General features: G+C 44.7%; 1 protein-coding gene across 1 annotated transcript in view; it reads right to left on the bottom strand.

Moving 5' to 3' along the window:
- LOC134349167 (tyrosine-protein kinase ITK/TSK-like) overlaps positions 1-27,355 on the bottom strand; it is a 79,128-nt gene extending 51,773 nt beyond the window's left edge. The window contains exon 1 of the mRNA XM_063053093.1: positions 27,113-27,355. Coding sequence (XP_062909163.1) covers positions 27,113-27,250 — 138 coding nt within the window. The 5' untranslated portion in view covers positions 27,251-27,355. The remainder of the gene's footprint in view (positions 1-27,112) is intronic.
- Positions 27,356-27,889: the final 534 nt, after the last annotated feature.

Genomic DNA, 27,889 nt, shown 5'->3' with positions numbered 1-27,889 from the left:
TACAAAACGAGAAGTTTCACAACATATATAGTTAATAATAAACCTTATTCTGATTCTTTTTCTGCATTCTTACCAACACTAAACTTCATCTGCCACCTCTCTGCCCATCCACTGGGCATGTCCACATTTTCTTGACCCAATACTGCCCTCTTTTTGTCCTCATCAAATACAGCAATTGTTTCCTGGACACTAGAGTCCATCACTCAATGAGAGAGGGCTAATTGAACTGTAGAAAGTTATCCAATCAGTAAAAAGTCAAACTCCAACAAAGTAACAATGATTGGAGGAGGGTGTGGGTCTGGTGTTACGTGCCTGACCCAGTGTGAGAGGCAGAGACCCTTAACAAAGGTAAACAGGGCAATTCTCTTGGGGCACTAGATGGAGTAAGTCACATTTTGGCTTTGCTCCTCTCATTTTTCAATCTTTTTACCACCCTTTTAATATCTATATTAAAGTGCTTATAACACTTTTATATGCTTGAACTTTGATTTTTAATCACTGGAAATGAGTACCAGAGGGAAAAAGGCATTAGCCGAAGGCAAGGAAGTTGGTATTGGAAATGGCAGGAGAGAAGGTGACTCTCAACAGCCTAAGTCTCAACTCACTTTGGAGGCTATGTCGAAGCTCCCGGATGATAAATTCGATACAAGATTTTATAATTTGGAAGTATTGTTAAAGGAGATCGAAAGAAGACTGGGAGCACTTAAGCGGGAGAGTGAACAACAACAATGGCAAGTTTCTGAACTCGATGAAGCTGGTAGACAGAGAGACCGCAAGCTAGATTTGTTGAAAAAGAAATTAACTTCGACCACTCAAACACTTGAACAGGGTAAAATTAAGATTATCAACCTGGAAAATCGCAGTCGTAGACAGAATTTGCGAATAATAGGACTCCGTGAAGACGTTGAGAGTGGTGACTTTACTAAATTTTTTTCTCAATCTTTAATGGGCGTGTTCAGCTCTGAAGTTTTTTCTACTTCCCCTATACTTACTCACCCCCTCCGGTCTCTAAGAGCAAACCCCCCTAAAGAACTGAAACCTCGACCTATTATACCTCAATTCCACTACATGCATAGCAAGGAGCATTTAATTCTAATTGCCCATCAGAAAGGGGTTATTGAACATGGAGACCTCAAGTTTCGTTTGGTCGAAGATTACAGTCCTGAGGGAATGCAAGAAAGATTGCTTTTTAAACTGGTGATGTCCGAGCTCTATCAAAGAAAGTTCCAACCAGTTCTGCTATTTCCAGCTTGCCTAAGAGTTGTTTCAGTGGGATATCATGGGACACTTTTAAACCATATATCTGTGGGCAAATTATTTCATATTCTGCTGAATTGAAAAAACGAATTAATAATGAAATACATACATTGGTTGATAAGATTAAAGAAATTGATAAAAAATATTCTGCTGCTCCTAATTTGGAGCTTTACAAAAAGGGAGCTGAACTTCAGATGCAACACAGTTTGTTATTAACATCCCCGATTGAAAATCAATTATTTAAAACTAAGAGTCAATTTTATGTACATAGTGATAAATCAGGTAAATTACTGGCCAACCAATTGAAAGCTGCTTCAGCTAAATGTCAGATTATTAAAGTTCGTAAACAGGATGGTACTTTGACGGTTGACCACGATGAAATTAATAAATCTTTTTAAGAATTCTATACCCCTTTATACCAATCAGAATTTTCTGATGATTCTACCATAATACATGAATTTTTAAGAAAATTGAATATTCCGAAATTACCACTTAATGAATGTTTAACATTAGATGCACCCATTATGGAAGAAGAAATAAAGAAAGCAATTTCCTCGATGAATTCTGGTAAAGCACCAGGCCTGGATGGGTATGCAGTAGAATTTTTAAAATCTTTTTCAAGTCCACTTTCTCCTTGCTTATGTGCAATTTTTAAGGATGCCTTATTTGTAGGTAAATTACCATAATCCTTTTACGAAGCATCTATTTCTTTAATTCCTAAAAAAGATATAGACCCCACTGAATGTGCATCATATAGACCTATATCCTTGTTAAATGCGGACTCCAAATTTTTTCCAAAATACTAGCAATTAGATTGGAAAATGTATTGCTACAAATTGTCTCTGACAACCAGACAGGATTTATTACATATCGTTATCTGTATTTTAATGTTAGGAGGTTGATGAACATATACTTCTTCATCTAAGACTCCAGAATGTGTTATTTCGCTTGACGCCGAGAAGGCATTTAATATATTTGAATGGGAATATTTATTTAACATCCTTGAGAAATTTAATTTTAGCCCAAAATTCGTATCTTGGATTAAATTGACATATCATATACCTTTGGCTTCTGTACTTACTAATAATCAGAGATCCCCCTTTTTTAGGCTTTTTCGAAGTACTGGACAGGGCTGTCCTTTATGCCCTTTACTACTTGACATTGCCTTGGAGCCCTTGGCAATCGCTCTTCGTGATTCACCCAATCTATTTGGCATTATTCATGAGAATGAGACGCATAAGGTATCATATGCAGATGACCTGTTACTATATATCTCTAATCCAGAGAAATCCATCCCTGCAGTAATATTACTACTTGCTCAGTTTAGTAGTTTTTCTGGTTATAAATTGAATATAAATAAGAGTGAGCTTTTTCCATTAAATATGCAAGTTCCAATCTATAGAATCACCATTTAGACTGGTTACTGATTATTTTACTTATTTGGGTGTTAAAATTACTAAGAAGCATAAGGATCTAGTTAAAGTTAACTTTTTACCCTTAATTCATCATGTTAAACAACTGCTTACTAAATGGTCCCCATTGTCCCAATCATTGATTGGTCAAATCAATGCTATTAAGATGATTATTTTTCCTAAATTTCTGTATCTATTTCAGGCGGTACCAATCCTTATCTCTAAATCCTTTTTTGATATTATTGATTCTAAAATTTCTTCATATATATGGCAGAATAAAAATCTGATTAAGTAAGAAATAGTCACAGAAATCAAAAAAGGTTAGCAATTTGGCATTGCCGAAGTTTTGATTCTATTATTGGGCAATTAGTATTCAATGTCTAATGTTCTGGACACAAGATTTGGATGAAATTCAATGTCCATGATGGGTGAACCTCGAGTGAGAGTCTGTACAGGGGTTCTCAATGGCTTCTATTTTAGGGGCTTCGCTTCCCTTTGCACTTACTAAACTGAATACAACAAACAATTAATCCAATAATTAAACTTACAATACAAATATGGTTTCAATTCCGTAAATTTTTTGGATTGAATAAATTTATCCTATCAAGTCCTATTATATCCAATTTTTTCTTCCAACCATCCAGAACTGATCAAGCTTTTCTTTTATGGAAAACGAAGGGAATAATATGTTCTCATGATTTATTCATGGATAATTGTCTCCTGTCCTTTGAACAGTTGTCTAATAAATATAATTTGCCTAGATCACATTTTTTCAGATACTTACAGATTAGAAACTTTTTGAATGTTATTTTACCTACTTCTCCGATATCACATCAAACTGAAATTACAGAAAACATTTTAGGTTTAAACCCCTATCAGAAGAGTTTAATAGCAATTGTTTATGATTTAATTACGAAAATACGTTTAGGTATTTCTGATAAAATTAAGAATGAATGGGAAAGAGAACTTCAGGTATCTTTACCTATAGAGAAACGGGAGAAAACTCTCCAACTAGTTAACACTTCTCAATGTGTGCTAGTTAGACACACTATGATACAATTTAAGGTGGTTCATAGGGCCCGTATGTCTAAGGATAAAAAAGCTCGTTTTTATGGTCATATAAATCCTGTCTGTGACAGGTAATTCTGAGGTAGCTTCCTTGACACATATGTTCTGGTCTTGCCCTCTTTTGGAAAAATATTGGAAAGACATTTTTGATATTATTTCAGTAGCTTTGCGTATTGATTTACAACTTCATCCTATTACTGCAATTTTTGGATTACCAGTGATGGACTCCAATCATTTATCCCCTTCAGCTTGTCGTTTGATTTCATTTGTTACACTAATAGCCAGAAGATCCATTTTATTTAAATGGAAAGATTCTAATCCCCCTACTACATTTCAATGGTTTTCCCAAACTATAACATGTTTAAACTTGGAAAAAATTAGGAGTGGTACCACTGATCCTTCGGTTATATTTGAAGAAACTTGGAGGCCATTTATTCAACATTTTCATATGATGTAAGCTGACCTTTTTCTGAATCCTTTTCAATAACTTTTTGTTTGTGTATAGAGGAGCGGAGTTAATGACAAATAATGATTTTAACCGATGAAATATGGCAGCCCAGTCTTTGTTTTGTTTTGTTTTTTTTCAGTGTAGGGGGTAAAAACTTGTTTTAAAATCTGTTTCATGTTCAGTTATTAACAGATTGTGAGGCTTAAATAAATATGTTACTCAGAGTTTGTGTCTGTATACATTAACCGTTATCAATGTAATCCCGATCTCTTTGTATCATTATCATTGTTATGTTTATTAATTTGAAACTCAATAAAAAAGTTTGAAAAAGAAAGAAAGAAAGGTAAACACGACTTGTGTTTGGAAGAGTCCTTTTGGCCCATCATGTCTGTGCTAACCACGAGCCAGTCATAATCAAGATTTCCTCCGACCTTGAACACCTGACAATCAAATGTCATCCATTCTTTTCACCTAGGGAGTTGGCACCCAGCATCCTCACCAGAGTTCAGATGCCACCAGTGGTCAACTACAATCAAACGCTTGAGATACTGTGTGATACCGTCCCCAAACAAGAAACAGTTCTCGGACGCAGTTCAAATCATAGTCGTGGATTTCAACCAGGCTTGTTTGGAGAAATCCCTGCCCAGTTACCATCAGCATATAACCTGCAGACCAAAGGTCCCAACACACTAAACCACAACTACACTAATGGAAGGGATGCCTACTATTTCACACCCGGACTGCATTTCAGTAAATCGGATCACTTGGTTGACCTTCTCCATCGGGAGCTTTGGTGTGCCACAGGGACCGTGCCGGGGGTTCTGTGTTGTTTGGCATCTATATTAGTGATCTGGATGAAAATGTGGTTAACTGGATCAGCAAATTTGTGGGTGGCACCAAGACTGGGGAGGTAGTGAACAGTGAGGAAGGCTATCACAGCTTACAGCGGGATCAAGATCAGCTGGAAAATGGGCTGAAAAATGGCAGATGGGATTTAATACAGACAAGTACGAGGTTTTGCACTTCAACAAGACCAACCAGGGTAGGTCTTTCACAGTGAACGGTAGGGCACTGAGGAGTGTGGCAGAACAAAGGGTTCTGGGAATACAGGTCCATAATTTGTTGCAAGTGGTATCACAGGTAGACAGGACTAGAAAGAAAGCTTTTACGTAAGAACTTAAGAAATAGGAGCAGGATTAGGCCATCTGGCCCATTGAGTCTGTCCCGCCATTCAATAAGACCCTGGAAAAGGCTTCCACAAGACCATAAGATATAGAAGCAGAAGTAGGCCACTCAGCCCATCAAGTCTGCTTGGCCATTCAATCATGGGCTGATCCAATTCTTCCAGTCATCCCCACTCCCCTGCCTTCTCCCCATACCCTTTGATGCCCTGGCTAATCAAGAACCTAACTATCTCTGCCTTAAATACACCCAATGACTTGGCCTCCACAGCTGCTCGTGGCAACAAATTCCACATATTTACCACCCTCTGACTAAAGTATTTCTCCACATCCCTGTTCTGAATGGACATACTTCAATCCTGAAGTTGTGCCCTCTTGTCCTGGACTCCCCTACCATGTGAAATAACTTTGCCATATCTAATCTGTTCAGGCCTTTTAGCATTCAGAATGTTTCTATGAGATCCCCCCTCATTCTCCTGACCTCCAGGGAATACAGCCCAAGAGCTGCCAGACGTTCCTTATACGGTAACCCTTTCATTCCTGGAATCATTCTTCTGAATCTTCTCTGAACCCTCTCCAATGACAGTATATCCTTTCTAAAATAAGGAGCCCAAAACTGCACACAATACTCCAAGTGTGGTGTCACAGGTGCCTTATAGAGCCTCAACATCACATCCCTGCTCTTATATTCTATACCTCTAGAAATGAATGCCAACATTGCATTCGCCTTCTTCACCACTGACTCAACCTGGAGGTTAACCTTTAGGGGATCTTGCACAAGAAATCCCAAGACCCTTTGTATGTCTGCATTTTGAATTCTCTCTCCATCTAAATAATAGTCTGCCCATTTATTTCCTCCACCAAAGTGCATGACCGTATATTTTCCAACATTGTATTTCATTTGCCACTTTTTTGCCCATTCCCCTAAGTCTCTCTGCAGGCTCTCTGTTTCCTCAACACTACCTATTCCTCCACCCATCATAATATCGTTGGCCTATTTAGCCACAAATGCATTTTTCCCATAGTCCAAATCACTGACATACATCATAAAAAGCAGAGGTCCCAACATCGACCCCTGTGGAACCCCACTGGTAACCGGCAGCCAGCCAGAATAGGATCCCTTTATTCCCACTCTCTGTTTTCTACCGATCAGCCAATGCTCCACTTGCATAGTAACTCCCCCGTAATTCCATGGGCTCTTATCTTGCTAAACAGCCTCATGTGTGGCACCTTGTCAAAGGCCTTCTGAAAATTCAAGTACACCACATCTACTGCATCTTCTTTGTCTACCCTGCTTGTAATTTCCTCAACAAATTGCAGTAGGTTAGTCAGGCAGGATTTTCCTTTCAGGAAACCATGCTGACTTTGGCCTATCTTGTCATGTGCCTCCAGGTACTCCATAATCTTATCCCTAACAATCCAACAACTTCCCAACCACTGATGTCAGGCTAACAGGTCTATAGTTTCCTTTCTGCTGCCTCCCAACCTTCTTAAATAGCGGAGTAACATTTGCAATTTTCCAGTCATGCGGTACAATGGCAGAATCTATCGATTCTTGAAAGATCATTGTTAATGCCTCTGCAATATCTCCAGCTACTTCCTTCAGAACCCGAGGGTGCATTCCATCAGGTCCAGGATATTTATCCACCCTCAGACCATTAAGCTTCCTCAGCACCTTCTCAGTTGCAATTTTCACTGCACAAACTTCATTTCGCTGACACTCTTGAATATCCAATATACTGCAGATGTCTTCCACTGCGAAAACTGATGGAAAATACGCATTCAGTTCCTCTGCTATCTTTGCATCTCTCACTACAATATCTCCAGCGTCATTTTCTATTGGTCCTATATCTACCCTTTACCTTTTACCCTTTATATACTTAAAAAAGCTTTTCCTGTCTTCTTTGATATTAGTCGCCAGCTTCCTTTCATAATTCATCTTTTCCTTCCTAATGACCTTCTTAGTTTCCTTCTGCAAGTTTTTAGAAGCTTCCCAAACCTCTATCTTCCCACTGGCTTTGGTTTCCTTGTATGCCCTCTCTTTTGCTTTTACTTTGGCTCTGACTTCACTTGTCAGCCACGGTAGTGTCCTTCTTCCCTTTGAAAATTTCTTCTCATTTGGACTATATCTGTCTAATGTAATGGTTTTTCTGTAGCAGCAGTGCTAGAGATAACGAGAGCTTTGGAATGAGTGACGTCCAGTGAAGGGAATGTTTTTTTCTTGTTGTGTTCCTGAGACTGAGGTGATCAGAGGATCATAGACACCAGGACAAGTGGACTTGGAGTGGGCCCGGGAGTCGATGAAGCCCGGGGGGCAGGGGTGGAATCGATGGAGGACCAGCGGAAGGAAACCCCTGAGCTCCAACGTGCACATTAGGCTGTTTCATTAAACTGGGCCCTTTTCTTTTTGTTTTTCTTTACTAACTCTTTAGTCAAATTGAGAGTTATAAAGCTAAATTGTCTAATTGCATATAGCGTACTGTCTGTTATTATGTGGTACAGATTTGTAACGAGGAACCGATCACACAGCATCCACACAAACAGGAGGTTTTGCACCTCAGATTTCACATGTTTGGCGGGGCCAGAGACTGCCTTCCCTAGACTAACGCCGCCGGCCGAAGCTGAGGGTTATAATTATGGGGGCTCATCCGGGATTGATTTCGTGGGATGCTGTGTGATTGCCCTGAGCATTGAACTGGTGGGTTGTGTGTTTAACTCTGTACTGGTATGGATGTTGCTGGGGTGGAGCAGTGGTGTTCATCCACAGGGTTACCGGTAACTAAAGTGTGCATGTTGAGTAGGGTAGATATTCATACTCTGGATGAATTGTTAATTTGACTTTTAAGTACCGCTAAAGCTGTTGGTAAAGTTATGATTGTGGGGCAGAGATTTGATAAAATGGCGGGCACAAGCCTCATTTTAGTTCCGACTCGTGCTGACGTAATGGCAGTGGAGCTACCTGGTACGATTGGGGCCCCGGGAGAGGGGGGCTGTGGACCGTCCACACTTTCTGGGAGAAGGAGAGTGTAGCAGAGTGGGCCGAATCGCAAGTTGAGTCTCCCGTAGCTGGGGGCGGAGATTTCAATGACAGGGTGCTCTCGTTTCTGAGGAGCGAGGGGAAGGAGTGGTCGGATTAGGAATGTCTAATTAGTTCCCATCCTCCAGTGAAGAGTGAGAGTTCTGAGCTCGTATCAGCCCTTATCTCTCTCGTGAATAAATGGCCCAGTGCACAGGCAGAGGGTCCTGATCATTGGAAGCTAAGAATATTCTCTACAATAACGCCCACCCCCGAGGGGGAAGAGGAGTATGAGACTTGGGCGGAGCAGACTTCTCAGTTGTTAGATGAGTGGCAGTGGTCTGATGATGTGAAGTGACAGAGATTGGTTGAGAGTTTGAGGGGGCGGGCCACTGAGATCCGTGAAGTCCTGGTACCCGCTAGCCAACGCTGCCAATTACATGGGAGCACTGGAAAATGTACTTGGCACGCCAGGAAGCCCAATGGAGCTCATGTTGGGGTTTTAGAACACGTGTCAGGAGAAGGGGGAGAAGCTTTCTGCCTACATCTTTCAGCTAGAGAGGCGGCTAAATTGCTCGCGGCGCAGAGGAGTCATTCAGGTGGCTGAGGTGGATCAGTTAAGAGCGGACCAAATAGCAATGGGCACCCGGTCCCAGGACCTGTTCGCTTGGGGTCTCCGACTGTCTGGTAAAACGCACCCCCCTCCCTTCGTATGATGGGACTGATAGAGAGGCGGACCCCTAAGGGGACGGACTACTCAGAGGGCTGCTGGTGGCCGGGGTTCCACGAGGAGGGGCGTGGTGTGAAAGTGTCTGGAAGGTCATATTTGACAAATCTTACTGAATTTTTTGAAGAGGTTACTAGGAAAGTTGACGAGGGTAAAGCGGTGGATGTTGTCTATATGGACTTCAGTAAGGCCTCTGACAAGGTTCCACACAGAAGGTTAGTTAAGAAGGTTCAATTGTTAGGTATTAGTATGGAAGAAGTAAAATGGATTCAGCAGTGGCTGGATGGGAGATGCCAGAGAGTGGTGGTGGATAACTGTTTGTCAGATTGGAGCCCGATGACTAGTGGTGTGCCTCAGGGATCTGTACTGGGTCTAATGTTGTTTGTCATATACATTAATGATCTGGATGATGGGGTGATAAATTGGATTAGTAAGTATGCAGATAATATTAAGATAAGTGGCATGGATAATGAAGCAGGTTTTCAAAGCGTGCAGAGAGATTTAGGCCAGTTAGGAGAGTGGGCTGAAACATGGCAGATGGAGTTTAATGCTGATAAATGTGAGATGCTACATTTTGGTAGGACTAATCAAAATAGGACATACACGGTAAATGGTAGGGCATTGAGGAATGCAGTATAACAGAGGGATCTAGGAATAATGGTGCATAGTTCCCTGAAGGTGGAATCTCACATGGATAGGGTGGTGAAGAAAGCTTTTGGTATGCTGGCCTTTGTAAAGCAGAGCATTGAGCATAGGAGTTGGGATGTAATGTTAAAATTGTATAAGGCATTGGTAAGGCCAAATTTGGAGTATTGTGTACAGTTCTGGTCGCTGAATTATAGGTAAGATGTCAACAAAATTGAGAGAGTACAGAGAAGATTTACTAGAATGTTACCTGGGTTTCAGCACCTAAGTTACAAGAGAAAGATTGAACAAGTTGGGTCTTTATTCTTTGGAACATAGAAGGTTGAGGGGGGACTTGATAGAGGTATTTAAAACTATGAGGGGGATAGATAGAGTTGACGTGGATAGGCTTTTTCCATTGAGAGTAGGGGAGATTCAAACAAGAGGACATGAGTTGAGAGTTAGGGGGCAAAAGTTGAGGGGTAACATGAGGGGGAACTTCTTTACTCAGAGAGTGGTAGCTGTGTGGAACGAGCTTCCAGCAGAAGTGGTTGAGGCAGGTTCGATGTTGTCGTTTGAAGTTAAATAGGATAGGTATATGGACAGGAAGGGAATGGAGGGTTATGGGCTGAGTGCAGGTCAGTAAGAGTTCAGCATGGACTAGAAGGGCTGAGATGGCCTGTTTCCGTGCTGTAATTGTTATATGGTTATTATATGGCGGGTATTGTCTGTTATAACTGTGGTGAAGTGGGGCATTTCAGGTGGGAGTGTGAGCGGTGGGAAGCCCCTCAGGGAGTGAGCCCCTGGGTACCTAAGCAGAGAGAGAGGTCGGGAAACTTAGAGGAGACCCAGTGAGGGAATGGCCTGGTGTTTTGGGGGAAACACGTTCCCAGCAATATACCAAGGAACCCTCGAAAGCAAAAGACCCTATTCCTGAAGGCTTAGTGAGGCCAAGCTCCAGTGTATCCCTATGGATAGAGGGTATTTATGCTGAAGCCATACTCGACACAGGGTCGCAGGTCACATTGCTGTACCATTTGTTTTACAACCGGTATCTGACACATTTACCATTGACACCGTTCAGGGCACTGGAGATCTGGGGTCTCAGGGCTGGTGACTATCCATACGATGGTTATTTGTCAGTGAAACTGGAGTTCTCAGAGGCCGATGTGGGAGTGTCTGAGATTCTTGATACATTGGTGCTGGTTTGTCCGGACCCTGTTGAGAAGGGTGGTGTTTCAGTTCTGGTGGGGACCAACACCCCTCTTGTGAGGAGGCTCATGGGGGCCTGCAAGATTCTCCATGGAAACCACCTTCGGCCTCGGGACAAGAGGTGCAGGTTGACCCAGAGCCTACACCTCTTAAGGACCAACAGCAGGAGAGATTAGACGGCCCCCACCCTGAGTGGGATACTGATTTGGAGTATGATGACATGGGGGTGTGGTATATGCCTCCTTTTGCCAACTCCCCACTGACTGAAGGAGAGATTCCATCAAGTCAGGTGAATTCGGGAGGAGAGAGGGGCTATCTGTGGACAGCCTGGGTTTCAGCTGGACCTTGCAAGAATGAAGCGGGGCTCAGCCAAGGGACAGAGGGGTTCGAGTTGCAGGAGGCACGAGTGATCGACCGGGGGAGGCCTCGCCAGGTAGACCCGAAGTATTCCCAGTAGTGTCTGAACATGAAGAAGTAGATGAGGGGTACGGAGGTCTCAAAGAATCAGGAGATCACCAGATAGGTTGGCCTATGTGTCACAGCCTCTCACACCTGGGCTGGACTTTGTGCTTTGCAGGAAGGGCTGGCAAATTATCTCAATGTCATGAGGACATGACTAAATTTGGTGCGGGGAGAGTGTAACACCCTGGGAAAGGTTTCATTGTTAATGTAATGGTTTTTCTGTAGCAGCAGTGTTTGGGTTATGGCTAGAGATAATGGGGGCTTTGGAATGAGCGACGTCCAGCGAAGGGAGAGTTTTTTTCTTGTGTGCCGGAGTGATCCGGGTCTTTTGTTCAGCAAGAGATGAAGGGAGAAGATGCCAGAAAGGAGAGGTTGGTAGACAGCAGGACAGAGTGGACTTGGAGTGGGGCTAGGAGGTGACGAAGCCCGGGGGAAATCAATGGAGAACCAGCCGAAGGGGAACTGGGAGCTCCAATGTGCACATTAGACTTTCATTAAAATGGGCCCTTTTTTGTTTTACTTTACTAACCCTTCAGTTAAATTAAGAATTGTAAAGTTAATCGTTCAATTGCATATGGCGTATTGTCTGTTATTGTGTGGTACCGATCACACGGCGTCCACACAAACAGGAGGTTCTGCACCTCAGATTTCACACGTCTGGAGGGGCCAGAGACTGTCTTCCCTGGACTAACACCACCGTCCGAACCTGAGGGTGACAAAGATCACGGTCGATCGGGCAATGGACTCATCTCCACCTACTTTCCTTTGCCCCATAACCCTTAATTCCCTTACTATGCAAAAATCTATCCAACCTTGTACGTACGAGCTTTCAGTTTACCAGGGCGTGAAAGAGCAGATGAAAAGGATGTGGAAAGTTAAATTTAGAGATATCCCAGTGCTGGTCAGAGCACTTGGAACTGTGACAGCTGGACTGGGAGAGTGGCTCCGACAAATCCTGGGAACAAGATCTGGGATCTCGGTGCAGAAGAGCGCACTACTAGGAACAGCAAGGATACTGCGCAGAGCCCTCACTCCCAGGCCTCTGGGAGAGGAGCTGAGAATGAGGGAAAAATACACACACTCCACCCATAAGGGGTGGGAAAAAAATTAAATTAAATAAATAATGCAAAAAGAGAGAAAATATAGTGAGGGAGTGTTCATGGGTTCATTGTCCGTTCAGGAAGCTGGTGGCATAGGGGAGAGATGCTGTTTCTGAAACCTTGCACGTTAGTTTAAACTGATCCCTTCTGCCTGCATGTGATCCAAATCCCTCCATTCTCTGACTGTTCATTGGTCTGTCAAACACCTCTATCGTATCTGCCTGCATCTCCTGTCCAGGTACTCAGCGTTCTCTGTTGCCATACACTGCCTTTCCCCGGGGAAAATGCCTAATATGAGGGGCAGAATTTTAAGGTGATTGGAGGAAAGTGGGGCATTTTTACACAGAGAGTGGAGGGTGTGTGGAACACCCTGCTGAGGTGCTGGTAGAGGCAGATATATTTAAGAAACTGGAGGTGGATGTTAGAAAAACGGGGGGGGGGGTGGGTACAGGAGACCGGATTCACCAGGTCTGTCCTGTGTACTCCGGGACCTCAGGAAAGATCGGAACTCTGCTGGGCTGCTGCTCTGACCAGGTCCACAGTCAATCCTGAGGCAGGGTCTTGACCCAAGGCAGCAACCATCCATCCCTCAGCCTCAAGACGCTGCCCGGCTGGCTGAGTTCCTCCAGCCGTCCGTTTGCTCCGGGCTCCACCCAAACTCAAAGTAAATTCATTATCATGTCACTTTGTACGACACTGAAATTCATTTACAGGAGTATAAAAAACTTAATAGAATTCATGGAAAAATACATAAACAGAGGCTGTCAAACAACTCTGCAAAGAAGAAAAGCTATGCAAATTCAAAATAAAAACCTGAGGACGTGAGTTGTGAGGAGTTGCTGAAAGTGAGTCTGAAGGCAGTTCAGTGTCCAGGTGGGTGAAGTTATCCATGCTGGTTCGGAAGTCTGATGGTTGAGGGTTATTACCTGCTTCTGAACCTGGTTGGAAGGGGTTCTGAGGCTCCTGTACCTCCTGTCTGATGGTGGTAGTGAGAAGAGAGCCAGGCCTGGTTGGAGGGGTCCTTGATGATGGACTTTTAATGATATTGTGGCCAGCCTTCACATCCCTCAATTTCTCGACCGTCTCAGGAACCTCGTGATCTTGACTTTGAACAAATTTAATCTGATGCACAGCTCTCCAGTGAAAAATGATGTTGTATCTGTTAAATAGGGGCCGTGGACAATTCTGATTTGATGGAGAATGGACATGAAAGCACAGAGGAACATCTGGAGAAATTTCTGAAATGCCCGTCCGCTGCTGTCATTACTGTGTGGTCGGGAATTTTTCGGAGGGTAGGCCTCAAAATCCCTGGCCTTGCCTGCTTTTGGCGACCGAAAACGAGGTCGAATCGTTGGGCAGAGATGGTGCTCAGTACTCGGTGTCAGAGAGCTGATCAGAACTCGAAGTTTTCGGATGACTCAGAGTCGGACTGTGGTCGGCACGGCAGGGAGAGTTTTTCTTCCTTCTCCCGTCTGCGTGAGATGTGGGACATTTGAGAAACTTTGAACTTTACTGTGCTCACGGACTTTCTTCATCAAGTTATGGTATTGTTACACTGTTGTAACTATGTGTATAATTATGTGATTTTGTCAGTTTTTTCAGTCTTGGTTTGTCCTGTGTTTTGTGATATCACACCGGAGGAAATAATGTATCATTTCTTAAAGCATGCGTTACCAATTGACAATAAAAGGGGACTATGTGTCTTCATAATCTAAACTTACCTACCCTCACACTCCATACCTACCCTGACTCTTCTGCCCCCCACCCACATCCCTACTTGCTCATCTCAATCCTGCTTTCCTCCGTTCACTGACAGAGGTTTCAGACACTTTCAGTGAATCTCACATGTTCTGTGACTTCCTTTGCTTCCTGGCTGAACTACTGCTGGGCCAGGTTTCTCAGAGACAGAGCTAGAAGGCGGCTTGAAGAGATATCTTCAGCCAAAGAAGGATGCTATCCCTGCCAGTCACCGACCCGCCTTCTGATTGAAAGTCACAAACCAAAACTGAATTGATCAAATCTGTGTCAGTGCCAATGCCCTTTCGCAGAGCTATCAGATTCACAACTACTTCACACAACACCACCCACCACAACTTGTCTTCAGCAACCGCAGCTCGGCTGAATGCAGGGCCTCACCACGGAGAGAGAGAGATCTTCCTTGTGTGTACGCATGCAATCATACGCAAAGCACTCTCTCACACTCACACACGCTGCCTCTCTCATTCACGGGCACCCACTTCCCCTCTCTCCCTCACACGCACATTCATAAAGTCACAGAATAGAGTCATAGAACACTACAGCACAGAAACAGGCCCTTCGGCCCACCTAGTCTGTGCTGAACCATTAATCTGCTCAGTTTCATTGACCTACACTGGGACCGTGGACCTCCATAATGTATGGTACCCATCCAAATCTCTCTTAAATGTTGAAATTGAACCTGCATTCACCACTTGCACTGGCAGCTCATCCCTCACTCTCATCACCCTCCGAGTGAAGAAGATCCCCCTCATGTCGCACTTAAACATTTCACCTTTCACCCTTAACCCATGACCTCTAGTTCTACGTCTCACCCACCCTCAGTGGAAAAAGCCTGCTTGCATTTATCCTATTTATACCCCTCATAGTTCAGTATATCTGTATCAAATGTCCCCTCAATTTTCCATACTCCGGGGAAAAAGTCCGAACCGATTGCACCTTTCCCTATAGCTCAGGCCCTCAAGACCTGACAACATCCTTGTAAATTTTCTCTGCACTCTTTCAACCTTGTTGACATCTTTCATGTAGGTAGGTGACCAAAACTCACACAATACTCCAAATTAGACCTCAGCAACATCTTATACAACTTCAGCATAACATCCCAACTCCTGTACTCAAAACTTAGATTTATGAAGGCCAAAATTTGGCCTTTATTAATCAAAGTATTGAGTATAAGAGCTGGAATGTTATGATGAGGTTGTATAAGGCATTGGTGAGGTCGAATCTGGAGTATTGTGTTCAGTTTTGGTCACCAAATTACAGGAAGGATATAAATAAGGTTGAAAGAGTGCAGAGAAGGTTTACAAGGATGTTGCCAGGACTTGAGAAACTCAGTTACAGAGAAAGGTTGAATAGGTTAGGACTTTATTCCCTGGAGCGTAGAAGAATGAGGGGAGATTTGATAGAGGTATATAAAATTATGTTGGGTATATATAGAGTGAATGCAAGCAGGCTTTTTCCACTGAGGCAAGGGGAGAAAAAAACCAGAGGACATGGGTTAAGGGTGAGGGGGGAAAAGTTTAAAGGGAACATTAGGGGGGGCTTCTTCACACAGAGAGTGGTGGGAGTGTGGAATGAGCTGCCAGACGAGGTGGTAAATGCGGGTTCTTTTTTAACATTTAAAAATAAATTGGACAGATAAATGGATGGGAGGTGCATGGAGGGATATGGTTCGTGTGCAGGTCAGTGGGATTAGGCAGAAAATGGTTCGGCACAGCCAAGAAGGGCCAAAAGGCCTGTTTCTGTGCTGTAGTTTCTATGGTTCTATGGTTTCTATGGTTCTAAAATGCCAGAAGCTTTCTTTACAACCTGCGACACCACTTTCAAGGAACTATGGACCTGTATTGGCAGATCCCTCTGTTAATCGTGAAAGCCCTACCCTGGCTGGTCCTCCCAAAGTGCAACACCTCACACTTGTCTGCATTAAATTCCATCTGCCATCTTCAGTCTATTTTTCTTGCTGGTCCAGATCCTGCTGCAAACTCTGATAGTCTTTCTCACTGTCCACTGCACCCTCAATCTTGGTGTCATCTGCAGATCTGCTGATCCAGTTCACCACATTAACCTCCTGATCATTCATCTAGATGACAAACAACAATGAAGCCGGCACCGATCCCATGGTCACAAGTTTCCAGTCAGAGAAGCAACCATCTACTACCGCTCTCTGCCTTCTCCCACAAAGCCAATGTCTACTCCAAAGGCGTTGCTAATGTCCATGGAGACAACATCCACTGCCTTGCCTTCATTCACTTTCCTGGTAACTTCTTCAAAAAACTCTAAGATTGGTTAGAGCAACACACATCAAAGTTGCTGGTGAATGCAGCAGGCCAGGCAGCATCTCTAGGAAGAGGTACAGTCAACGTTTCGGGCCGAGACCCTTCGTCAGGACTAACTGAAAGAAGAGATAGTAAGAGATTCCTGGTGGGGTGGTGGGATGATGGAGTGAGAGCAGATGTGCGTGAAATGGGGGAGATGTGTTTGAGGGCAGAGTTGATGGTGGAGGAAGGGAAGCCTCTTTCTTTTAAAAAGGGACATCTCCTTCTTCCTGGATTGGTTAGACATGACTTACCCTGCATGAAGCCACACTGACCATCCCTAATCAGTCCGTGTCTATCCAAATACTCATATAGCCAGTCCCTTAGAATACCCTCCAGTAACATTCCCGTTACTGATGTCAGGCTTGCCGGCCTATAATTTCCTGGCTTATTCTTAGAGTTTTTCTTAAACAACAGAACATGAGCTATGCTCCAATCCTCCAGCACCTCACCCGTGGCTAAAGAAGTTTTAAATATCTCTGCTAGGGCCCAGCGTCTTCTGCAGCTGCCTCCCACAGGGTGTGAAGGAACACCTTGTTAGGCCCCAAGCAGTTACCCACCCTGATTTGCCTCAAGCTAACAAACATCTCGTCCTCTGTAACCTGTACAGGGTGCATAACCTCACAACTGCATTTCCTCACACCTATAGGCTCTGCCCATATCACACCTGTATCACACCTATAGACTCTGCCCATATCACACCTATAGACTCTGCCCATATCACACCTATAGACTCTGCCCATATCACACCTATAATCACACCTATAGACTCTGCCCATATCACACCTATAGACTCTGCCCATATCACACTTGTATCACACCTATAGACTCCGCCCATATCACACCTATAGACTCTGCCCATATCACACCTGTATCACACCTATAGACTCTGCCCATATCACACCTATAGACTCTGCCCATATCACACCTGTATCACACCTATAGACTCTGCCCATATCACACCTATAGACTCTGCCCATATCACACCTATAGACTCTGCCCATATCACACCTGTATCACACCTATAGACTCTGCCCATATCACACCTATAGACTCTGCCCATATCACACCTGTATCACACCTATAGACTCTGCCCATATCACACCTATAGACTCACACCTATGGACTCTGCCCATCTCCCAAGCAATACAGATGCAGAAGATCTCCTCTATCTCCTTCAGCTGCACGTACAGATTACCACTCTGATCTTCCAAAGAACCAATGTTGATCCTTGTTATCCTTTTGCTCTTAACATATTGTATCTGTAGAACCTCATGTCTTCTTTTAGCCCCCTGATTTCCTTCTAAGGCGTTCTCTTACAGTTCTTATACTCCACAAGTACCTCTTTTGTTCCTACCTGCCTGTACCTGCTATGCACCTCGTTTTTTTTAACCAGGGCCTCAATTCTGTACTCTCAACATTTCTCTTTTGAAGGCTTCCCACTTACCAAGTACAGCTTTGCCAAAAAACAACCTGTCCCAATCCAAACTTGTCAGATCCTTTCTGATACCAGCAAAATTTGCCTTTCTGCTTAGAATCTCAACCTGAGCATCAGACCAATTCCTTTCCATAATTACCTTGAAATTAATGGTATTATGACCACTGGATGCAAAGTGTTCCCCTACACAAACTTCTGTCACCAGCCTTGCCTCATTCCCTAACAGCAGATCCAGAATCATACTCTCTCTGCTGGGATTCCTACATACTGATTAAGCCTTTTTAAAGTATGTGAGTCCCAGTCAATATATGGAAAGTTAAAATCACCTACTATCACAACCTTATGTTTCCTGTAACAGTCTGAGATCTGTCTACAAATTTGTTCCTCTAAATCCCTCCGACTGTTGGGAGGTCTGTAACATCGTCCCATTAACGTGCTCATACCTTTCTTATTCCTCAGTTTCACCAATAACCTCCTGAGACGAGTTCTCCAGTCTGTCCTGGCTGAGCACAGCCGTGACATTTTCCCCAACTAGTAATGCCACCCCTCCTGCTCTGTCATGTCTAGAATGCCAGAATGTTGAGCTGCCAGTCCTGCTCCTCCTGCAACCAAGTCTCACTAATGGCTACACTATCATGATTCCATGTATTGATTCATGACTTGAGTTCATCTGCCTTTCCTGCGATACTTCTTGCATTGAAATATAAGCAGCTCAGGGCATTATTTGCACCATGCTCAAACTTTTGATTCCTGACCTTGTATGCAGGGTTAATAACATGTCTCCATAACCTCTCCACTATCTGTTCTGGTGCTCTTTTCCCATCCCCCTGCAACTCTAGTTAAAACCCCACAATGCAGCATTAACAAATCATCCCACTAGGATATTGGTCCCCCTCCAGTTCAGGTGCAAAACGTACCTTCTGTACAGGTCCCAACTTCCCTGGAAGAGAGCCCAGTGATCCAAAAATCTTACGTCTTCCCTCCACACTAACTCCTTAGCCACATATTAAACTGTATAATCTTCCTAGTTCTGGCCTCACTAGCTCGTGGCATGGGTAGTGATCCTGAGATCACAACCCTGGAGGTCCTGCCCTTTAATGCATGGCATCAAATCAGTAGAAAGATGTGATATAGGATTAAAAGATGTTGAATCCTTGTTGATTGAGTTAAGAAACTGCCAGGGTGAAAGGACATTGGTGGCAGTTATATACACGTCTCCCAATAGTGTCTAGGATGTGGACCACAGATTACAACAGGAAATAGAAAAGGCATGTCAAAAGGGCAACGTTATGATAGTCATGGGAGATTTTAACATGCAGGTCGATTGGAAAAATCAGGTTGGTAATGGAACTCAAGAGAGTGAGTTTGTTGAAGGCTTAAGAGATGGGTTTTTACACAGTTTGTCGCTGAGCCTATGAGGGGATTAGCTATACTGGATTGGGTGTTGTATAATGAACCGGAGGTGATTAGGGAGCTTAAGGTAAAAGAGCCCTTAGGAGCCAGTGATCACAATATGATTGAGTTCAACTTGAAATTTGATAGGGTGAAAGTAAAGTTTGATGTAGCAATACTTCAGTGGAGTAAGAGAAATTACAATGATATGAGCCAAGGTAAATTGGAAGGAGCTGCTGGCAGGGATGTCAGCAGAGCAGCAATGGTGTGTGTTTCTGGGAAAAATGAGGAAGGTGCAGGACATGTGTATTCCAAAAATGAAAGGTAAATCAAATGGCAAAATAGTACAACTGTGGCTGACAAGGGAAGTCAAAACTATTGTAAAAGCAAAAGAAAGGGCATACAACAAAGCAAAAATTAGTGGGAAGATAGAGATTGGGAAGTTTATAAAAACCTACAGAGAGCAATTTTTTAAATCATTAGAAGGAAAAAGATGAAATATGAAAGCAAGCTAGCAAATCATATCAAAGTGAATAGTAAAAGTTTTTTCAAGTATGTTAAAAATAAAAGAGAAATGAGAGTGGATATAGGATCGCTAGAAAATGAGGCAGGAGAAATAATAACGGGGGACAAGGAGATGGCTGATGAACTAAATGAGTATTTTGCATCAGTCTTCACTGTGGAAGACATTAGCAGTGTGCCAGAAGTTGTAGTGTGTGAAGGAAGAGAAGTGAGTGCAGTTACTGTTACAAGAGAGAAGGTGATCAAAAAGCTGAAAGACCTGAAGGTACATAAGTCACTCAGACCAGATGAACTGCTCCCTAGGGTTCTGAAAGAGGTAGTGTTAGAGATTGTGGTGGCATTGGAAATGATCTTTCAAAAGTCATTGGACTCTGGCATGGTGCCAGAGGACTGGAAAATTGCAAATGTCACTCCACTCTTTAAGAAAGGAGGAAGGTAGCAGAAAGGAAGTTATAGATCAGTTAGCTTGACCTCAGTGGTTGGGAAGATGTTGAAGTCAATTGTTAAGGATGAGGTGATGGAGTACTTGGTGACACAGGACAGGATAGTACAAAGTCAGCATGGATTCCATAAGGGAAAATCCTGCCTGACAAACCTGTTGGATTTCTTTGAGGAGATTACAAGTAGGATAGATAAAGGGGATGTAGTGGATGTTGTATATTTGGACTTTCAGAAGGCCTTTGACAAGGTGCCACACATGAGGCTGCTTACCAAGTTAAGAGCCCATGGTATTACAGGAAAGTCACTGGCATGGTTAGAGCATTGGCTGATTGTTGGGAGGCAGCAAGTGGGAATAAAAGGATCCTTTTCTGGTTGGCTGCCAGTGACTAGTGGTGTTCCACAGTGGTCAGTGTTGGGACCACTTCTTTTTATGCTGTATATCAATGATTTAGATGATGGATTAGATGGCTTTGGTGCCAAGTTTGCAGATGATACGAAGATTGGTGGTGGGGCAGGTCGTGTTGAGGAAACAGGTAGGGTGCAGAAGGACTTAGACAGATTAGTAGAAGGGCAAGAAAGTGACAAATGAAATACAATGTTGGAAAATACATGGTCATGCACTTTGGTAGTAGAAATAAATGTGTGGACTATTTTCTAAATGGGGAGAAAATCCAAAAATCTGAGATGCAAAGGGACTTGGGAGACCTTGTGCAGAACACCTTAAAGGTTAACTTGTAGGTTGAGTCGGTGGTGAGGAAGACAAATGTCATGTTAGCATTCATCTCATGAGGTCTGGAATACAAGAGCAAGGATGTGATGCTGAGGCTTTATAAGGCACTGGTGAGACCTCAACTTGAGTATTATGAACAGTTTTGGGCTCCTCGTCTTAGAAAAGATGTACTGGCATTGGAGAGGGTTCAGAGGAGGTTCACAAGGATGATTCCAGGAACAAAAGGGTTATCATACGAGGAACGTTTGATGGCTCTGGGTCTGTACTCACTGGAATTCAGAAGGATGGGGGGGATGTCATTGAAACTCTTCGAATGTTGAAAGGTCTAGACAGAATAAATGTGGAAAGGATGTTTCCCATGGTGGGGGAGTCTAGGACAAGAGGGCTCAGCTCAGGATAGAGGGGCGCCCATTTAAAACAGAGATGCCAAGAAATTTCTTTAAGTCAGAGGGTGGTGAATTTGTTACCACATGCAGCTGTGGAGGCCAGGTCATTAAGTGTATTTAAAGCAGAGATTGATAGGTTCTTGATTGGACATGGCATCAAAGGTTATGGGGAGAAGGCTGGGAATTGGGGTTGAGGAGGAGGAAAAAAAGGATCAGCCATGATTGAATGGCAGAGCAGACTCGATGGGCCAGACGGCCTAATTCTACTCCACTGTCCTATGGTCTTTAACTTAGCACCTAATTCCCTGAACTCCCGATGCAGAACCTCGTCACCCATCTTACCCACCTCATTGGTACTGACGTGGACCACAATCTCTGGTTGCTCACCCTCCCACTAAAGAATGTCATGGACTCAATCTGAAATGTCCCTGACACTGGCATTTCCCCTCTGAGTCACTGTACTTGGCTCCATGCCAGAGCCCTGCTTGTGGTGGCATCCCCTGGCAGGCCATTCACCCCAATTGTATCGAAAGTGGTATACTTGGACACCATAACGACATAAGACATCGGAGCAGAATTAGGCCGACTGGCCCATCGAGTCTGCTGTGCCAGTCAATCATGGCTGATGTTTTTCTACCATCTCCTCCTCAACCCCAGTTCCCAGCCTTCTCCCTGGAACCTTTGATGCCACGTCCAGTCAAGAACCTATCAATCTCTGCCTTAAATACACGGGTACTCTGCTCTGCAGAGGCTGCCTCTTCCCTTTCCCTCACATGACAGTCACACAGGTACCAGCCTCCTGCACCTACAGGGTGCCTACCTCCCTCCTCGATGAGGGGAAGGTCACCGCCTTCACCTGGTCTCCGAGATGCAGCCTGATGCACCTCGTGCAGATGTAGTTACCACGAGGGCTGGAGGTCCCTCCAAGTCCGTACATCTCACACAAGAAACATACCATTAAATTTGGATGCATATGTACTAACAGAGAGAAAAAAAACTTCCTGAAATCTAACCTGGAGCCTGCATCTGAGGTAGCCGAGGCTTTAGAGCCAAAGCCGGACCACTCTACCACAGCTCTGATCACACAATGGCAGCTCCAACAGTACAGTACAATACAAATCAATCAATATCTCTCTCTCCCCCCTCCCCATCTCCTCCCCTCTCTCCCACACTCCCTCTCCATTCCCTCTCTTACACACAGTCTCCCCCCTCACTAGCACACAAACACTCCAGCCCACTCTCACACACACACACACACACACACTCTCTATCTCTCTCACACACAGTCTCTCTTTCTCTCTCTCAGACACACACTCCCTCCCCCTCTCATGCACCCATTCTGTTATTCGCACAGACACAGACACGCACACACAATCTGCTGATCTCCTGAGACCTTTCACCGTGTTTGAGACATAAGAACACAAGAAATATGAACAGGAGTCGGCCATCCGGCCCGTCGAGCCTGCTCCACTGTTCAATAAGATCATGGCTGATCTGACCATCAACACATCTCCACCTACCTTCCTTTTCCCCATAACCTTTAATTCCCCTACTATGTAAACATCTATCCAACCTTGTCTTAAATATATTTACTGAGGTAGCCTCCACTGCTTCACTGGGTAGAGAATTCCACAGATTCACTACTCCTTAGGTAAAACCATTCCTCCTCATCTTCGTCCTAAATCTGCTCCGCCAAATCTTGAGGATATGTCCCCTTGTTCTAGTCTTATCTACCAGTGGAAACAACTTTCCTGCCTCTATTTTATCTATCCCTTTCATAATTTTATATGTTTCTATAAGATCTCCTCTCATTCTTCTGAATTCCAGTGAGTACAGTCCCAGGCGACTCAATCTATCCTCATAGTCTGAACCCCTCATCTCTGGAATCAACCTGGTGAACCTCCTCTGCACCACCTCCAAAGCCAATATATCCCTCCTCAAGTAAGGAGACCAGAACTGCACACAGTACTCTGGGTGCAGCCTCACCAGTACCCTGTACAGTTGTAGCATAACTTCCCTGCTCTTAAATTCAATCCCTCCATTTGCCTTCTTGATAGCCTGGTGCACCTGCAAACCAACCTTCTGTGATTCACACATAAGCACTCCCATGTCCTTCTGCACAGCAGCATGCTGCAATTTTTTATCATTTAAATAATAATCTGCTCTTTCATTTTCCCTTCCAAAGTGGATGACCTCGCATTTACCAACATTGTACTCTGTTTGCGAGACTCTTGCCCACCCATTTAACCTCTCAATATCTCTCTGCAGACTCTCCATACCTTCTGCATAATTTAGTATCATCAGCAAACGTAGATACACTGCACTCAGTCCCCTCTTCCAGATCGTTAATGTACGTCGTGAATAGTTGCAGGCCTAGTACCGACCCCTTCGGCACACCAATCACCACCGATTGCCAACCAGAGTAACACCCATGTATCCCAACTCTCTGCTTTCTATTAGTTAACCAATCCTCTATTCCTGCTAATACATCTCCACATCTCCCCCAACTCTAGGCATCCCTATCTGATGGAGACTGGCTGAAAAGATGGAAATGTCTGGTGGCTGAGGGGGGGATATTCTACAGGTCTGGACCCAGGCAGCAGGTAAATAGATTATGTCGTAAGGCACGCACTTGGTAGAAAATAAGAAAGCAGAGCATATTTGAAATAAGGGATTGAACGTTGTTGTTTTGGGGATCCCCTTGTCCTTGAAAGGTAATATGTGGCACAGTAAGTTGAAGTTTATTGTCATCTGACTGTACATATTCACAACCAAATGAAACAACGTTCCTCTGGACCACAGGTCACCCACAAAACATATATCACACGCACATAAAACAAAATATTACCATCAATAAGTTAATAAAATATAAATTCAAAATGCATGCAGTGTACAGCCCAGGTAAACAGTAACAGCTCTCTGTCCGAGAGATGAGACCTCAGTGGTGACAGTATTTATTAGTCTCACAGCCTGGAGGAAGAAGCTGTTACCCAGTCCCGATGGTAGAAGTAAGTAATTAGCAGGGTAAACAGCACTTTACCTTCATTGCAAGGGGTTCTGATGGCAGGGATAGAACGGGACAGTGATGTGGATATCCTGGAGTACTGCAATTAGGTCTGAGCTCCCTGCTGGGAGGGCAGTGGAGTTCATCAGTTTCACCCCTGGGTGGGGGTTCCAACCTCTCCAAAGCAACACAATACGAGAGGAAGAGCAGGTCTGTGGAGGGAAACATCCAGACCGACCCTCTTGCTTATTCCTCTCCATAGACGCTGCCTGGCCTGCTGAGTTCCTCCAGCATTTGGTGTGTGTTGCTCTGGATTTCCAGCATCGGCAGAGTCTCCATGGTACCTCTGGAGGTTGGAACGAGAAAGGATCTCATTCTTACCGGGATCAAAAGGAGAATGTTCAAAGTTCAAAGGTAACTTTTTATCCAAGTACATGTATATCACCATATATCACCCTGAGATTCATTTTCCAGCGGGCACTCAGAATAGAATCAATGAAAAACCCACACCCAACAGGACAGGCAAACAACCAGGGTGCAAGTACAAAAAGAAAGAAAACCTAGTAAGAATCAATCAATAAATATCGAGAACAGGAGATGAAGAGTCCTTGAAAGTGAGTCCATAGGTTGTGGGAACAGTTCAGTGATGGGGTGAGTGAGGTTGTCCCCTCTAGTTCAGGAGCCTGATGGTTGAGGGGTAGTAACAGTTCCTGAAGCTGGTGGTGAGGGTCCTGAGGCCCCTGAACCACTTTACTGATGGCAGCAACGAGAGGTGGTGGGGGTCGATGATGATGGGGCTGACAGTGCTCTGTCTAGGTGTATTCAGCAGTGGGGAGGGCTTCACCTGTGAGCTCGTGGACCTTATCACTGCTTTTTGCAGGATTTTCAGTTCAGGGGCATTGGTGTTTCCATCCCAGGCTGTGAAATCCGCCCCCCCCCCCACCCCGGCTGGGGTCATGGAGACACAGATGGGAAACAGGCCCTTCAGCCCATCGAGTCTGTACCGTCGATCAGCCATCGGGTTTGCTTCACGTGCTGTGCGTGATATGGGTGTCGGGGGTGATCGACGGTCCGGAGGAACATTATTTCATTTGGCTGTCTGGATCTACAGTCAGATGACAATAAACGTGAACTTCAATTTGCAGCAAGCCTACCCCAGCCCACTCACTGTCTGTATCATCTCCTCTCGAACGTACCAGTCTGGGAGTTGGCCAACGTGGATCACAGACTCAAGGGGAGTGGGCATCTCAGAACAAGAGGTCTCTTCACCGGCTGTGGGGGAGGGGCCTAACTCCAGACGGCATGAATTTAATGTGAGAGGGGGTAGTTTCAAAGGAGATGTGAGGATTTTTTTTACACCGAGAGTGGGGGGAACTTGGAATCTGCAGCCTGTGGTGATGGCGAAGGCAGATACGGTAGAGGTATCTCAGAGTCAGGGTTCTTATCACTCACATATTTCATAAAATGTGTTGTGTTGTGGCTGCAGGACAATGCAAGATATAAAATATTACTATAAGTTACAATAAGAATTAAAATTTCACAATCAGTGACAATAAAACTGATTCTGATTTATGACAGCAGTACAGTGCCCAGATATAACTATCTATAAATTATAAAAATAAATACTTTGGCATGGGCTGCAGGGCTCCTTTCTGTTCTCCACTGTTCTGTTCTGAGCGACGGGGGAAGGAGATACGACCTACGGGCAAGCGGCCTGGTCTGTCACCACTCTGGATTCTGAGCGACGGGGGAGGGAGATACGACCTACGGGCAAGCGGCCTGGTCTGTCACCACTCTGGATTCTGAGCGACGGGGGAAGGAGATACGACCTACGGGCAAGCGGCCTGGTCTGTCACCACTCTGGATTCTGAGCGATGGGGGAAGGAGATTCAGACAGGTTGGGACGTTGGGGAGGATGATGAAAGCCTAGGGAAGATGTACCGTGGCTTAGATCTGTGTGCACGAAGATTGAGAAGGCGGTACTGGAGGGGTTTAGGATGTGTGGAAGGTTACTGGATTGGAGACCTGGCAAACCATAAAACCAAAATACCGAAGAACAGAATTCAGCCATTTGGCCCATTGATCCTGCTCCACCATTCCACCATGGCTGATTTATTTTCCCCCTCAACCCCGTTCTCCTGCCTTCCCCCCCATAACATTTGACATCTTTACTGATCAAGTACCCTACCGACCTCCGTTTTAAATATAACCCCAGTGACTTGGCCTCCACAGCTGGCTGTGGCTTTGAATTCCACAGTTTCACCACCCTGCAGCTAAAATAAATTCCTCCTCTTCCCTGTTCTAAAGGGATGTTCCTCTATTCTGAGGCTGTGACCTCTGATCCTAGACTCCTCCACCACAGGAAACATCCTCCCCACATCCACTCTATCTGTGCCTTTAACCATCCAATTGGTTTCAATGAGCTCCCCCCACCCCACCCCCATTCTTCTAAACTCCAGTGAGTACAGGAACAGAGGCATCAAATGCGGCTCGAATATTAACCCTATCACTCCCAGAATCATTCTCGTGAACCTCCTCTGGACCCTCTCCGACGCCCGCACACCCTTTCTCAGATGAGGGGCCCAGAGCCGCTCAGAGTACCAAAGCGGACGGAAGACTTACCCCAGTGCGGCACTCATAGTAGGCGAGCCGGGATCTGGTCAGGATGAAGTATCGCTCCTTGTAGTTGGAGGGCGAGGTTCTGCGTTTCTGCTGAGAGCGCTTGATCAGGAACTCTTCCAGGATGGAGGTGGGTTCCATTCTAGTGGGGAGCGGCCCTCCCCATCGAGAGGGAGAGGGGGTGAAGGATGTCAGGACGTGGCGCCAAGGTCACAGTGGCAGTGTGTGGGTGCGTGCTTGTTGCGATCTCAGAGGGTTTCAGGAAAGAACGCTGCAGAGACTTCGGTGTCTGATAAAGGCAATGCGAGAAACCACATCCTTTGGATCTGCCTTTGCAAAACACTGCAAGCGAGAGCACACGGCAGCTGAGACGTGGATGGTTCTCACTCCATCGTCTCTGAACAAGTAACTAACCCCACCTGACCCTCTTTGCCCATGCGGGGCTGTGGCATGAACCAAGGGGTATCACCGCTCCAGAGGGGCAGAGCCACGGTCATGTTATATCATCTGAGGAACAGTACTGAGGGAGGGGTAACTGAGGGAGCACCACATGTGGGAGGGGTAACTGAGGGAGCACCATGTCATGGGAGGGGCAAACTGAGGGAGCACCATATTGTGGGAGGGGTAACTGAGGGAGCACCACATCGTGGGAGGGGTAATACTGAGGGAGCACCATGTCATGGGAGGGGCAAACTGAGGGAGCACCACATTATGGGAGGGGTAACTGAGGGAGCACCACATTGTGGGAGGGGTAATACTGAGGGAGCACCATGTCATGGG

This window comes from Mobula hypostoma, chromosome 7 (assembly GCF_963921235.1).
Source record: "Mobula hypostoma chromosome 7, sMobHyp1.1, whole genome shotgun sequence".
Classification (NCBI taxonomy): domain Eukaryota; kingdom Metazoa; phylum Chordata; class Chondrichthyes; order Myliobatiformes; family Myliobatidae; genus Mobula; species Mobula hypostoma.
The sequence above is the reverse complement of the archived record's forward strand: the minus strand, read 5'-3'. Positions and strand labels throughout refer to the sequence as shown.